The sequence below is a fragment of the Balaenoptera physalus genome, assembly GCF_965194825.1.
Source record: "Balaenoptera physalus genome assembly, chromosome: 5".
NCBI classification, from domain to species: Eukaryota; Metazoa; Chordata; class Mammalia; order Artiodactyla; family Balaenopteridae; genus Balaenoptera; species Balaenoptera physalus.
Window position 1 is genome coordinate 57820006 of NC_138884.1, and position 14872 is coordinate 57834877.

The 14872-nt window shown below is 38.8% G+C and overlaps 1 protein-coding gene across 4 annotated transcripts in view; it reads right to left on the reverse strand.

The window, feature by feature from the left end:
* Positions 1-10332, reverse strand: part of SHROOM3 (shroom family member 3) — a 311421-nt gene extending 301089 nt beyond the window's left edge. For 3 of the 4 annotated variants that reach the window (XM_082463699.1, XM_082463701.1, XM_082463697.1), the window contains exon 1: positions 8223-10332. In XM_082463699.1, the coding sequence (XP_082319825.1) occupies positions 8223-8390 (168 nt within the window). In that variant the 5' untranslated portion in view covers positions 8391-10332. The remainder of the gene's footprint in view (positions 1-8222) is intronic. The other variant, XM_082463698.1, reaches the window with a different exon arrangement.
* Between the last annotated feature and the right edge of the window lie 4540 nt (positions 10333-14872).

Below are 14872 nucleotides of genomic sequence, written 5' to 3' on the forward strand. Positions count from 1 at the left end.
CAACAGACATTTACAAACATTATATATGTGCAAGACATCATTAAATTGAAAATCAAACTCAACTTACTTACCTTAATTTTTTAAGCAGGGTTTTCTAGTATATACTACCCTCAACATCTTTCTAACAAAGACTTTAAAGAAGATCCTCTTTAATATTTCATTTGTCTTCCTCTTCATTAATATATTTCATTTTCATCATTGTTATGCATAGTTTAAGCATTGTGGATAAGAGAAAGAAAAGAAGGAAGAAAAGGAGGGAGGGAGGAAAGAAAGGCCCTTAGCTTCCAGAAGTTAGCAGCCTAACCGGGAGCTAGGAAAGTATGAATGGCACAAGCAGAAAGCAATTAATTATTCTCTCACTAGCTGAGCTTCGTGTGCACACACACACACACACACAATTTGTTTGCTATGGCAGAAACCATCTTGGCAAATAACTGAACTTTACTGTATCTCAGTTTTCTCTCTGTATAATGAGGAAGTTGGATTAGATGATAGCTGAGATAGCTGAGATTCTTTATAGCTCTAACCTCCTATAGGTCATTCAACATTTATTGAGCATTTGTTGTGTGTGAAATGGGAAGTATTTTGCTAGGAGAAACAGGATATACAGCCTGAGTAAAACTCATTTGGCTTTAAAGTGATTACAATTTACTGGCCAAATGCAAACAACTACCTGTACTAGAAGATGGCACAAATAAAGGTGCCGGGAACATGCGAAGAAGGAAGACTTGATGCAAATGCAGGACGGAAGGCGATGGAAAAATGAGGGACCAAACAAATTAGTTTAAGGACAGCAGACAGATGAGGCTACCCTAGTACGAAGGGCAAGTGATGTTAAAGGAAAGAGCAAGAAAGGTAGGGAGAGAACCTCAGAAAGGACTGGCTATTTTAAAAGGTCAATAACAAGCTGATCTAGCTGGGTTCTTGGAAGGAGATGAAAAAGATGACTTTGGGATGAACTAAACCAACCAGCCCAAGGTCTTGGGAAGCTGCCTAAAAGTCAATTTCACATTGAACTCAGAAACCGGCTATCATAAACTCATAAAATAATCCTTGTTTTAGTGCAGAAGAAATGGGTCAAGAGAGATTGTGTGGCTGATGTTGGCGTGTTGAAACTGAGGATCACTAAGGAAGCTAGAAGGTTGTAATGTGCTCAGTGTGGACAGATGGATATAGACAATCCAGAAATGAGGAAATCTCAACATGGTCATCCAGACAACTTAAGTATGCTCCAAATGAGTCATTTCCTAACCTAAGGGCTGTTTCTATTTCCAAGGCTTCTCACAATGTAGTAAAGCAGCTCATTTCCTCTTGAAAGGGCAGGTTGATTGGGATGTTTTGGATGATTCTCTTCAGAGGAGGAATTATGAAGAGGATTCAGGGATTATCTCTTATCACTGAGGCTAGAAAAACCCAATGAAAGTATCCATTTTAAAATCTGAGTAGTGTCAGCCATTAGGAAGACAGGGGGCATAAGTTTGAGGTTAGCCTCTGATGTCACCTAGCAAACACACCCCCTTACAGATAAAGAATGGAGAGATGGGGTTGGGATAGGGGTAGTGAGCCAAGCCTTGGTAGGGGAAGGCTGAGATTTAGATTGACAGGAAGAGGATGATGGTGTTATAGGTGGTAGAAGCAGATTCAGAGGAGGGGTAATGGCGTGGAAGATGGAAGCAACAGGATTTACTTGTGAGATGTCACAGAAGACAGTCCAGCCAGAGCAAAGATACCTCCCAGGCAGGTAGGAATCAGGAGCATTGATGACATAAGAGACAATGGCTGACCTTCAACTCTGAAGCCCAGGATTTTTTTTTTTAACACACAAGAGAAAAAGCCTTTATTTTTTTCTACAAAGGACATCAGAGGCTAAAAACACAGGACCAGGAGACCAGGTGTGGAGCACCAAGACTCCTGTTGTAGCCAGTACTTCTTAGATACATTGTCTCCAACCCAGCCCTCTGACGCATCCAATTTGGGGGGACAAGTGCAATCATTTCCAACAACAGGGCCATTCAGAAACACTTCATTTATCCAAAAGCTCTTCAGAGAGGATCTCTGCTTGACTGCTTCAAGGAGCTCTCTGCCAGTGACAGCTTTTCTGTGGTTGTCGAAGGACGGTCTAGTTGCCTCCAGGCTAATCTGTTCCAGTCGCCAATTCTCCAGAAAGCCCAGAGCATCCAAGACCCAGGAGCATCCACTGAAGTCTGGGTGGGTTTGCTTTAGGGTTTCCCCCAAATAACTAAAATAAGCCTCCTTTTCCCTCCTCTTCTTCCCAAGGGCTGAACTGGTACACTCATACTTCTTTTTGGCTAGAGTATACATTTTAGTCTTCTTCCTAGGGAAGACCATGTGAGCACATGAAGTACATGTGGAGGTTTTAATCCTTTGAAGTGCACAAAAAAGGTGCCTCTCCAGGTGGAGACACCACAACAATACTTACTAAGAAATGGTAAGTGGCTCCTCCTTTTATGGGTCTTGAACTACTTAAAGGAGTTCCTGTACCTATTTTAGGGGACCCTTACAGGACTAAGATTTTTTTTTTTTTAACATCTTTATTGGAGTATAATTGCTTTACAATGGTGTGTTAGTTTCTGCTGTATAACGAAGTGAATCAGCTATATGTCTACATATATCCCCATATCCCCTCCCTCTTGCGTCTCCCTCCCACCCTCCCTATCCCACCCCTCTAGGTGGTCACAAAGCACCGAGCTGATCTCCCTGTGCTATGCAGCTGCTTCCCACTAGCTATCTATTTTACATTTGCTGGTGTATATATGTCCATGTCACTCTCTCACTTCGTCCCAGCTTACCCTTCCCCCTCCCCGTGTCCTCAAATCCATTCTCTGCATCTGTGTCTTTATTCCTGTCCTGCCCCTAGGTTCGTCAGAACCATTTTTTTTTTTTAGATTCCATATATATGTGTTAGCATACGGTATTTGTTTTTCTCTTTCTGACTTACTTCACTCTGTATGACAGACTCTAGGTCCATCCACCTCACTACAAATAACTCAATTGCGTTTCTTTTTATGGCTGAGTAATATTCCATTGTATATATGTGCCACATCTTCTTTAACCATTCATCTGTCGATGGACACTTAGGTTGCTTCCATGTATAGGACTAAGATTTTTTGTTCTTGCCACACTGTGCAGCATGCAGGATCTTAGTTCCCCAACCAGCGATTGAACCCAGGCTCCCTGCATTGGGATCGTGGAGTCTTAACCATTGGACCACCAAGGAAACCCCAAGGACTAAGATTTTTAAAAATTGTTTTCTCTAATAAATTTTAAAACATATATAACAAAAGATTAATCCCATATTTTACCCAGATCATGGCTCTAGAATCTAGACTGAGCCAAATATTTGGTAGGCAACAGTGACTGAACGGCAGAGTACGTCAAGCGCGTGGACTCTGGAGAACCAGGATGCCTGCATTCAAATTCCAACTCTAGCACTTTCTACCAGCCATGAGAGCTTCAGAAAGCTACTCAAATTCTGTGTCTTGGTTTCTCATGTATAAAACTGGCATCATAATATTACCTTCCTCATGGAGTTGTGGAAATTAAATGAGTTAACACACGTGGATCTCTTGGACTAGAGCTCAGCACCTAGTAAGCACTTAGTAAGTGCCAGCATTTACTGGTGGTTGTTACTGGTTGTTGTTTGTTGTTGTTCTAGTTGTTATTTGATTATAAATCCTAGGGGCAGGTGCATCCCCACAGCAGGTGGAACCGCTTTTCTCAGCCACAATACGGAGTGAGTCATAACAAAATCATGCTGCCAACTTCCTGAACTATTGAAATCCTTGAGCTTCTACATACAATCCTTATTTTTTTAAAAAAGTTACCCTTTCTTTTTGAAGTTTACAGATTACAGAGGCTCTTTCCTCAACTCCACCTTTCCTTTTCAAGGACATTAAATCCCAAAGAAAGGGATTTGGAAATGATTTCTTTTATTGCCACACTTTTGTAGCTCCTTTTCCCCCATTCATTCTCCTGCCTCATTTGTACCTAAAGAAAAATGATACTTCATTCATTATATTGTCATACCTGGCAGCTTATAACTGCTTTGTATAAATGTACCTGCCTTTCATATCAAAGACTTAATGTGTACTAACCCTTCCCTTCACTTACAATGGGGGTCACCCTACATCAGGGGAATAGTGAACATTTGGTGAGCAGCATATGAGCTAATGGGCACTTTTTTCACAGTCTTAGAAAAAAGGTCTGGGATACACACAATCAGCCACTAAACTTCACTTTTGTCTTATCCTTGGTATTGTCTTAATTACGTGGACTTTCATCAATGTTCAAACTCCCTGTTGGTTGGCAAAATAAAGCCCTCTCCCCGCAAAGACATCCACATTCTAATCCCTGGAACCTGTGAATATGTTAGATTACATGGCAAAAGGGAATGAAGGTTGCAGACAGAATTAAGGTCATTACTCAACTGATCTTAAACTAGGGATATTATCCTGGTGGGCCCAATGTAATCCCAAGGGTACTTCAAATTGGAAGAGGGAGGCAGAAGTTAGAGATCAGAGTGATGCGATGTGAGGACTCAACCTGCCATTGCTGGCTTTGAAGACGGAGGAACGGGACCATGAGCCAGGGAATGGGGGTCGCTTCTAGAAGATGGAAAGGGCAGGGAAACAGAACCTCCCCTATAGCCTCCAAAAAGGAACACAGCCTTGTTGACATCTTAGTTTTAGCCCAGTGAGACCTGTGTTAGACTTCTGACCTACAGAACTGTAAGATAATAAGTTTGTGTTGTTTAAGCCACTGAGTTGGTGGTAATTTTTATGGTAGCAATGGGAAACATATATGTTCCATGTCTGTAGATCTGCCTGGCATCCTCATCTCATGGGACTCTGCATCCCTGCTTAGACTGCCCCCCTGCTCTGTTTTGTCTTTGCCTATTACTTCAATAGAAGTTATGGAGCACCTACCCTGTGCTAGGCACTCTGCTAGATCTTGGAAATGCAAGATGAATAAGACATAGCCCATGCCTTTTCATTTACTCAACAAATATTTGTGTACCCGGGCTGAGTTAGATGTGGTAGAGATGAAAAGAAAATAGTCGCAGCCTTTCAAGAGGCTTTCAGACTGCTGAGAAGACAGTCAACATAAATTTAAAAATTATGATTTGGTGTAATAAATGCATGTTATTGGAGAGTAGAAGAGAGATCACCTAACCCAGCTTGATGAAGTCATGAAAACTTCAGAGAGAGGAAGAAATGGAGCTTGGATGAATATGAGTTTGCCAGACGGACAGGATGGGGAGAGAGATTCAAGAGCTTTGAAGCAATGTGGCACTTGAAATCTGGCTAGTGGATATGAGAAACAGAATTTAAAATTGTATTTCATTTTAGTTACTTTTTTAAAATATAAATTTATTTATTTATTTATGTTTGGCTGCGTTGGGTCTTCACTGCTGCCTGTGGGCTTTCTCTAGTTGCAGCGAGCAGGGCCTACTCTTCGTTGCAGTGCATGAGTTTCTCATTGCGGTGGCTTCTCTTGTTGTGGAGAGCGGGCTCTAGGCGCGAGGGCTTCAGTAGTTATGGCACACGGGCTCAGTAGTTGTGGCGCATGGGCTGAGTTGCGCCACGGCATGTGGGATCTTCTAGGACCAGGGATAGAACCCGTGTCCCCTGCATTGGCAGGCGGATTCTTAACCACTGCACCACCAGGTAAGTCCCATTTTAGTTACTTTTCATTGAAATGGACCACATGTGTCTGGTGGCTACCATATTGGACAGAGCAGATTACGCCAGATTATACCCTTGAAAGGAAGGAGATTGTCTTCTCTTTTCTTTTTCCACTTCTTACGGACTGGAAAGCAGATGTTGGGACAAGTCACCTTGCACCATGCAGACGGGGCATCAGGATGAAAGTAAGAAAGTAGAAGGCACTTGGGTCCCTGACCCCTTGCAGCCATCTTTCAGTTTGGCTTATGCTCAGATTGTCATGTGAGAGAGATATAAATTCCTATATTGCTTAAGCTACTGCTATTTTGGATCTTTGTAGATCAGACAAATCTGTATCCTAATACAATGTCTCTTAGACTAATGAAAAGCAATAGTCATAATCTTTGTTAAGATTTTTTTTTTTTTTTTGAGTTCTTTCTGTGTACCAGCCCCTATGCTAGCTGTTCTAAATACACGGTCTCATTTAATCCCCACACATTCCAATAAGGGAGATAATCGTTTACCCCCCATTCTGCAGATAAAATGGAGCCTTAGCAGAGTGGCTCATTAGTGGTAGGATTAGGCCTGTTTGACAGGAAACCATATTCTAGTGAGCAGATACATAATATCTTAACATTAAAGACCAGGCAAATTGAATGTAAACCAGAGTTTTGAAATGCAGAGATGATATTTATGTCTGTGGCAGACATTCTCAACTGTCTACCCAGCACCCACTCCCTCCTTCTTCCTGAAAACAGAACCTCAATTTGTTCAAATAGTGGGCAGAGATTCCTTGACATCAGGAAGGCTAAGTTTCTATCACAGAACCCAGGAGAGAAATCCTGACTGGTCTAAACTAGTCATGGTAGTCTCATTCCCCTTGGCCAATAATCGGTCTAAGGATAGGTATGTGGCACAGTTCTGGTCAACAAGATGTAAGCACAAGTTTGATGGGGAGGGTTCCAAACCAAAAGCCAAAACCCTGCCCAGAATGAAGATGCAATGGCAGAGATATGGCATCCATCTTGCCACCATGAAGACAAAAGTCAACATCATAAAGAAGGCAGAGTGGAGAGCTAAGTGAAATTCTTGATGACATTATTGAACTGCTGCTCCTTGCCTGGACAACCTAACTCCAGACTTCTTGTAATATGAGAAAAACTAACCCCAGTTTACTTAGGTTACTATCAGTCGGGTTTTCAGTTACTTATAGCTGGAAGTCTTCCTAACTGATACACATATATGTATACATATCTTTTGTTTTCTTAGGAAAGATAAGGAAAAGTCACACAGTTTACAGTGCTATTCTGCACGTTCTTGGCTGACTGCTGGAAAACAGTTCCCACTGGCTCACCCACAGTAAGAGTCATTTGTCTCTCTCAAAACACACATTTTGGTGGGATATGAAAACTAACCTTAAGTTAATAGAGCTCAGGCAAAATGCATATTTACCTCTTTCCCACTCTCCAACTAAAACTAAATTTCCCCTCAATTACAGATGTTTCTTGAGTAATGCTAAGGTGTGAAAAGCACTTATATTCTGTTGTTTTAGACTGTTAATATTCTGAAATTTTAAAAGAAATCTCTGGGGACTTCCCTGGTGGTCCAGTGGGTAAGACCCTGCGCTCCCAATGCAGGGGGCCAGGGTTCAATCCCTGGTCAGGGAACTAGATCCCGCATGCATGCCGCAGTGAAGATCCCTCATGCCTCAACTAAGACCTGGCTCAGCCTAAATAAATAAATAAATAATAAATTAATGAATAATTTTTTTAAAAAAATATTTAAAAAATAAAAATAAAAGAAATCTCTGTAATCTTTCTTAATCTCTGAAGTTTTAGAGAAAAGCAGAAACAATAAACCTAATGCACAAAAAGGATTCATTCAATGTGTATACCTATCCACACCAAAGATATATGAAGAATTGAGGCATGTTGCAGGATGACGAAGGTTTAAAAATTGGCTTAAATACATAGATAAACAGAAGAGGCAGAAATGCTGTTTTGCCCTTGGATTATATTGAAAGCTGATTTAATTCTCCTGAGTGTGCAAAAAGCAATAAATAATATGTATGCAATCAATTATGCAGAATTGCAAACAAATTCTAAAATATTTTGGAACGCTAGATACTTCCAGTTGAAAGGAGAAAGAGAAGATAGTTTTCTAGCCATATGCTAAATAAAGGCACTCATACACAAATATACACCATGCCACTACCTTAACTATGCTGTTAATCTTTAATCTGATTCATAATTGAAAAGATCATGTGGTAGCTGGTTTTATACTATTTCATTCACAAAAAGAGATTATCCATTAAACAAGCACATTTTTCCCTGGGATTTCACAGAATAAATGCGCGAGACACATTTTTCTTTCAAACACCAAGCTATGCAAAATATGTCCAGATATAATCAGAAAGGTATGAAACAGCAAATTAAGCAATATCCAGGCAATCCTCGGCATTATTTTGTGTTTTTGACAGATCCGACAAAAGCTGAAAAAGCAATTTCAATAAAGACAATATTGGAAAAAGAAACATACCTTAGAGATGATTAATGGTTCTCCATGCTCCAGGCCACCTTTCAAAGTAAAACCCCAGGGAGCTCCTCCCTGCAGGAACGCTTCCAGGTAAACGTACCTTCCCCTGGGGGTCCTGTTAGGGTTTAGTGTGGCACTGGTCTCAGCGAAGTTCTCCGTGGTCCTCATCATGCCAAACACATGAACCCTCAAGTTAAATTTTAAATGCCTGCAGCAGATTCAAGAAAGCGGTGCTTGTATAGCACATTATCCCAGCCTTCATGATCCACGCTGGCCGAAAAAGAGGTTTCCAGGAACAAATTCTTTCAGATGTAAAGGGTTCTTCCGAGCTTAACTCCAAGATGCTGAGCCAGGAGGATTTTTCACTTCAACATTTCTGAATGTAAACTCTCCTCCTGGAATTCCCAGTTCTCACTGAAGCCCCCGAGTGGTGTATATCTCTCTACTCTGTTCAAAAAAAAACTTCTTTCAATGTCACTCTCAAGACTGCCTTTATTTCACACACACCCACAACAACACTTTTCCAGAGAAACTTCACGTCATCTCACAATGTAGTAAGAAAATTGCAAAAACTCAACTGAATCCCTCAATTCTGATTGATTATCAACCCTTTCTTCCTCTCCGAGTGAAATTTACCATTACAATAGCTCCCCCCCACTCTTCCCAGAAGTAGCTTTAAAAGAAAGAAAGCACTTACTATGCTTCTGCTCGCTTCAGGAGTTTCTAACTTGTCCCAAACTGAGAAGCTGTGCTAAAACTTTTTGCCTCTGTTTTTCAGCAATAAGTTCAGTTTGTTTCTTGTAAAAGAAAAAAAAAAAGTTTTTTCCAGGATGTAGAGAAAAATGGAAAAAAGCATGGTAAATTAACCTTCCCTGGAAAAAATATCCAGGAGGCAGCTCAGTTCTTTCTTTGGCCCTTTCAGTGATGATCAGCCACCGCAGCTGCGGAGGCAGCCACTTGCCTCCTCTGAGAGAAAGAGTAAGGAAGTGAGAGGAAAATGGATCAAGGCAAACAGAGGCACCGCAACCTTTCTGCCCAGTAAGCACTGCTATGCGGAATTCAGTTCCCCACAAAGACCTGACCAATCAAAACAGTCTTACAGCTGATAAAACGTAGACAGTTAAAAATACCATACAGATGGCTAATTAGCAAGGAGTAGAAAAATAGTTGATAGATTAGCCCCACCTTGTTCCAGTTAAAGCAGAATCCCTGGGGGTGAGGCACAGGCATTGACATTTTTAAAAAAACTCTGGGCGATTCTGCTGTGCAGCCAAGTTTGCAAAGAGGATTTGGTAAACATTTAAGTGTCAAGGTGGTAGCACAAGGGCTTTATTTTGTTCATTGGAAGAAAATGCCAAGTAAAATATATGACCGGCCTCTCATCTTGAAATAGGACTCTCCAGTCAAATTTCTCCTAGTTTGATTCAATACAAACAGGAGGCAGGCTTTCTTCTATATTTTAATTTTTATCTACTGCAAGACAGTTTGTTATCCATTCTTTAAATGAAAAGAAATACTTAATATCTGGCAAGCAATAGACACTCAAGGCGGAATGTTGTTCTGATTTCAGGTTAGCAATGGAATTTTGTAATAACGTTATATAAAATTTAACATTATACTGTCTATTAAAAATTTAAATAGTGCAAGATAACTATATCTTTTACCCAGAAACTTCAGTTAACAAGTTATTGGAACAATTTAGGATTATTTCCAAGAGATATTTTGCTAAAACTTTTTCTGTTTAAAAGTACTTGATAATGTGAATTATGTTGGAAACTGACATTTTGATATCAATTTAATTTGGGTGTTTGTACCCACAGTTAATGAAAAGTTAATATAATAGAGAAGCAGATATAATATGCAAAGAAGTCTAGATGGTGTTTAATGTACAACACATGTCAAGTGTTATTTGCTTTTCAGTAGCAACTTTATCTGTAGGGCTCAAAGACAAAAAAAAAGTAAAATTTCATTTTAATGTAATGATAGTACTTTAGTGGAAACAAAAGGTGTACAAAATGAAAGTAGATGGTAAATATTGTCTGATTCCTAAGAGTAATTATGCAGTTTTTATTGGGGCTTCCTTTTGCAGCTTAATTTATAAATTAAGAATAAAAGGAGAAATGCTGGTTTTTCTTTCACTCCATTATTAAAATCTATATGTATATACATTTAAATAAAATCCTAAGTAAATGAATAGTTTTTTTCTGAAAATTATTTTTTATGGCACTTATGATCTTGCTCCTGATTCATTTTGTAAAAAATGGGATTTCACAGAATCAACATTTACTATTAAAAGTAATAAAGCCAAAATCAAAAGGCAAAGGAAATAAGAACAAGGTAAACAGTGATGAATAGAACTCAGTGCTTGTGGACTAATAAAACCTCTATTTTACATTATCACCAAAAATATTTGACATAAATATTTAATGAAAATTTATATACAATCTGAAAAAAAACCATATAGAACTTCATTTGGTGGACATTCATTGTAGCAACTGATAGATCAGAGTTAGAATAACTTTTTCCCCATCTTCCATTGCTCACAATCAACGAATGTATCCTTTTTTAGAGGTAAGGACATAGAGGCCATGAAAAGCCTAAATAATCTGACCAGAGTCATCCTGCAAGCAGCATAAGTGAGCATAAAATTAAAATTGTCAGGCACTCAGGAATGGAATCCCAGTTTATGGTAGGTCTTTTGCATAATTTATGTCTCTGTGGCCAGCATTGCTAATTCATATGGATAACTTCTGTTAGGGTATGTGATTTGGACTCAAACTCTAATTAGAGTATGAAATTGGACCCTCTCTCCTCCCTAGAGAGAAAAACAACCCTATTGTCTCAAGGTGCTGATAGTGGAAGGCACTAAGACTGTGTCTTAGTATTATTATGAAAATGGCTTTGACCTTGCAGACCCAAAAGGGTCTCAGGGAACTCTCCAAGATCCCCAGACCACACTTTGAGAATTGCTTTCCTTAACCAGATACAGCCATATCTGAAGCTACCCCATTCTTACCGGTTTGGTAAGCCTATAAACACATGTGTACTTTTTCCTTAAATAGCTGGAGTTGGGTTTCTGTTACTTGCAACGAAAGAGTTCTGTGTAAACACAATGAAACCCTTCATTGTTCTTCCTGGTTTAGGAAAAAGTTTAGGGAAGCTTAGTGCAGTCTCAAAGAGGTAGCTTCGAATCTTGTTTTCTCTCTACTTCTTCCCTCCTTCCTTCTGCCTCTAACTTAGGATTACTCCTACCTTCTTATCAAGTTCTTCCCTTCATGATAAATAGATCCAATGTACCTCACAACTTTGTTTTCTGTCTCTATATGAAAAATTCCCAGTGTTGTAATTGAGTTCATGTTGCTCTGTTACTGTGAATATGGTCCCAAAGCAGAAAAAGACTTGTCATATTGCCTCTCCTATTCTTCTGGCACGCCTATACCAAACACTGTTTTAAATGTCATTTGCCTAATCACTGTTTTGACTTCTTAGAAATCACTCATCACTCTATTTGTTAACTTCACCTAAGGAAAAATTAATTTGTTCTTTTCAAAATTCTCATTTCTTGATTTTAATTTTTCATAGCAACCCATGTGTCTTTATCTTTTTCAGCATTTTAAATGTGATTTAACTTATTGGATTTTTTGGAATGCCTTTAAATTTAATATTTCAAAGATTGAAAATGTCACTAGGTTGTCTCTGAAAATAAAAAATAATAAAGTCAGAGTGACACCTAGTGGCTCTTCTGGCTTACTAAATCATCATCAAAGTAACTGTAGACAATAAGTCGTTAAATTGTAGGTTTGGAAGTTTATTCAGTTTTTCTTAAAAGGAACGTCTCAGAACCATCCCAAATAGACAAAAATCAACCTTACTTTAAACTTTTCAGTCTCTCTAGGCAACCTTTCAGAGGCAAAAAGAATTATCTCTTCATGTGTCTCCTTCTTCAGAGTGAGGAAAACTTCCAAGCCGACCTTCCCACCTTCCCTCATCGCTAAATGCCAAGAAGCCTCACCTGAAAACAGTCACTTGAAAGAGGACTGAAAGCCCAAAGATTAGTTTAAAAATCATCAGGATGCACCTGCTAGACCTTCCCCTGAAGCAATGTCATGGCTCTGTAGAATGCTGTGTTGAATATGCAAAGTGGGATTCTCCGAGAAAAGAGGAAGGGGAAATGCATGCTGCTTATGCAGTTTACAGCATCTGCTTCACTAACCACCCTGAGGGCTGTCATAAAATTATCAGAGCACGATCAATTCAGATCTTTTGGGAATGATGAAAATGTTAGTCTTGATTGAGGTGGTAGTTTCACAGGAGTACACAGCTGAACAACATGAAGGTTAGGGGCACAGATTCCCCCCACCCACGCTCGAAAAGCTGTGTTTAACTGTCTAGTCAGCCCTCTGTTTCCTCGATTTTGTGCCGAGGATTCAACCAACTACAGATCGCAGATCGTGTAGTACTGTAGAATTTACCATTGGAAAAAAATCCACGTATAAGTAGACCCGCGCAGGTCAAACCCTTGTTGTTCAAGGGTCGAATGTGTATCTATGAAAACTCATCAAACGGTACACTTTAAATAAATGCAGTTTAATAAACAGAAATTATACCTCAATAAAATTAGTTTAAAAAAAACTCAAGAACTCCATAGATGGATGAATGGATAAACAAAATGTGATATGTGTATATATATATATATATATATATATCAAACAATAGTGGAATATTATTCAGCCTTTAAAAGGAAGGAAATGCTGACATATACTACAACATTGTTGAAACTTGAGGACATTATGCTAAGTGAAATAAGCCAGTCACAGAAGGACAAATACTGTATTACTCCACTTATATGAGGTACCTAGAATAGTCAGTTTCGCAGAGACAAAGTAGAATGGTGGTTGCCAGGGGCTGGCGGGAGGGCGAATGGAGAGTTAGAGTTTAATGGGTACAGAGTTCAGTTGGGGGAAGAGTTCTAGAGATGGATGGTGGTGATGGTTGTCAAGCAATGTGCATATACTGAACTAAACACTTAAAATGGTTAAAATGGTAAGTTTTATGTTACGTACATTTTACCACAGTAAAAAGGTTTTTTAAAAGGTACTTGTAAAAGGTGAAGGAAGATTATAAAATATGACACTATAATTAATCGGTTCATCACTTCACCATGCTGAGCATGGTTGTGGGTGGATGTCCCAAAAACTGCCAAATGCATAAAGAACCAAATAATAATAATACCTGATAGCATATACTACATTTTAGATACCTGGCAAAAAGTATAACTGTTCTAGGAATTAGCGTAGTAAGCTATTATTCTAAAAAACTGGTAGAAATATATCCATAAACTTATGAGAAGTAAAGGATTTTAATAAGAATATAGCTCAGCAGAAACAGCAGTATTAAAATCTTAAACAATAGATGGTTATGATAAAGGGCATAAGTTTATTTTGGAAGAACCGGAGCCAGCTTCAAAAACGCTAGTGACAACGGTGATTGACCACAACGGCAGAAACAGCCTAGAGGAGAAAACGCAATCTGCCTTAATTTTATTAGTTATTTGGCTTCAATCTCCTACTTCTATCCCTTTTAATTCTTCTGTAAAACAAAGTCTTTATCCTCAAAACTCAAGGACTTGCATTTTTAAAAAACTTAACTCATATCAGTGTTGGGGGGAGAGGCTGACTGCAAAGGGATGCAAAGGAGATTTCTGGGTCAATGGAAATGTTCCACACCTTGACTGGCGTGCTGTTTACTATGTATGTATATTTCTCAAAACACATCAATCTGTACACTTAAAATGAATGAATTTTATTGTAAGTGAGGTATATATCAATAAAGTTGATTTTAAAAACCTCAATCAACTCTAAAGAGTAAATGCATTCCTGCACTTAGGATGGTATATGAAAGTCTTCTTTTAAAATGTGTTTAGAAAGTAACCACAAGTTAGAAATTGCTCATCTCCCAGTCCACCCCGTCAGGCAATATTTCTAGAAATCTAATCGCAACTGCACCTGGGAAGCAGGTGGGTCCTTCTCTGCTCTAATTGAAGGTCCATACATCCCGCGTTCCCTCTTCCCTGTCTCCATAGCACTCACCATGTTCTAATATGTTAATTAGGACAAGTGTTTATTTATGATCTGTTTCTCCCAACTAGAATAAGTTCCATGAGGGCAGGGTTTGTATGTTTTGTTCACTGATGTTCTTGGCATATAGTTGGTGTTTAATAAATATTTGTTGAATGAGATCAAACTTTCTTTTTTAAAATATATTTTATGGAAGTACAGTTGATTTACAATGTGTTAATTTCTACTGTACAGCAATGTGATTCAGTTATACATATATATATATATATATATGCATTCTTTTTCATATTCTTTTCCACAGGTTTATCACAGGACACTGAATATACTTCCCTGTGCTATACAGTAGGATCTTGTTGTTTCAAACTTTCTTACTAAATACATTTCTTTTCTTGTAGTCTTAGTGGAAAGAAAATGTTAGAACATTAACTATACAGTCTCTAATGTTTTATACCATATCTACTTGAAAAAATTATTGGAGGTGATTTGCCATTTATTTCCTCCACAATCTATATTGAGTCAGTTCTATGTGTCTGCATTCTACCAGGCACTAGGGAAATATGGCTGTCAAATAGCGCT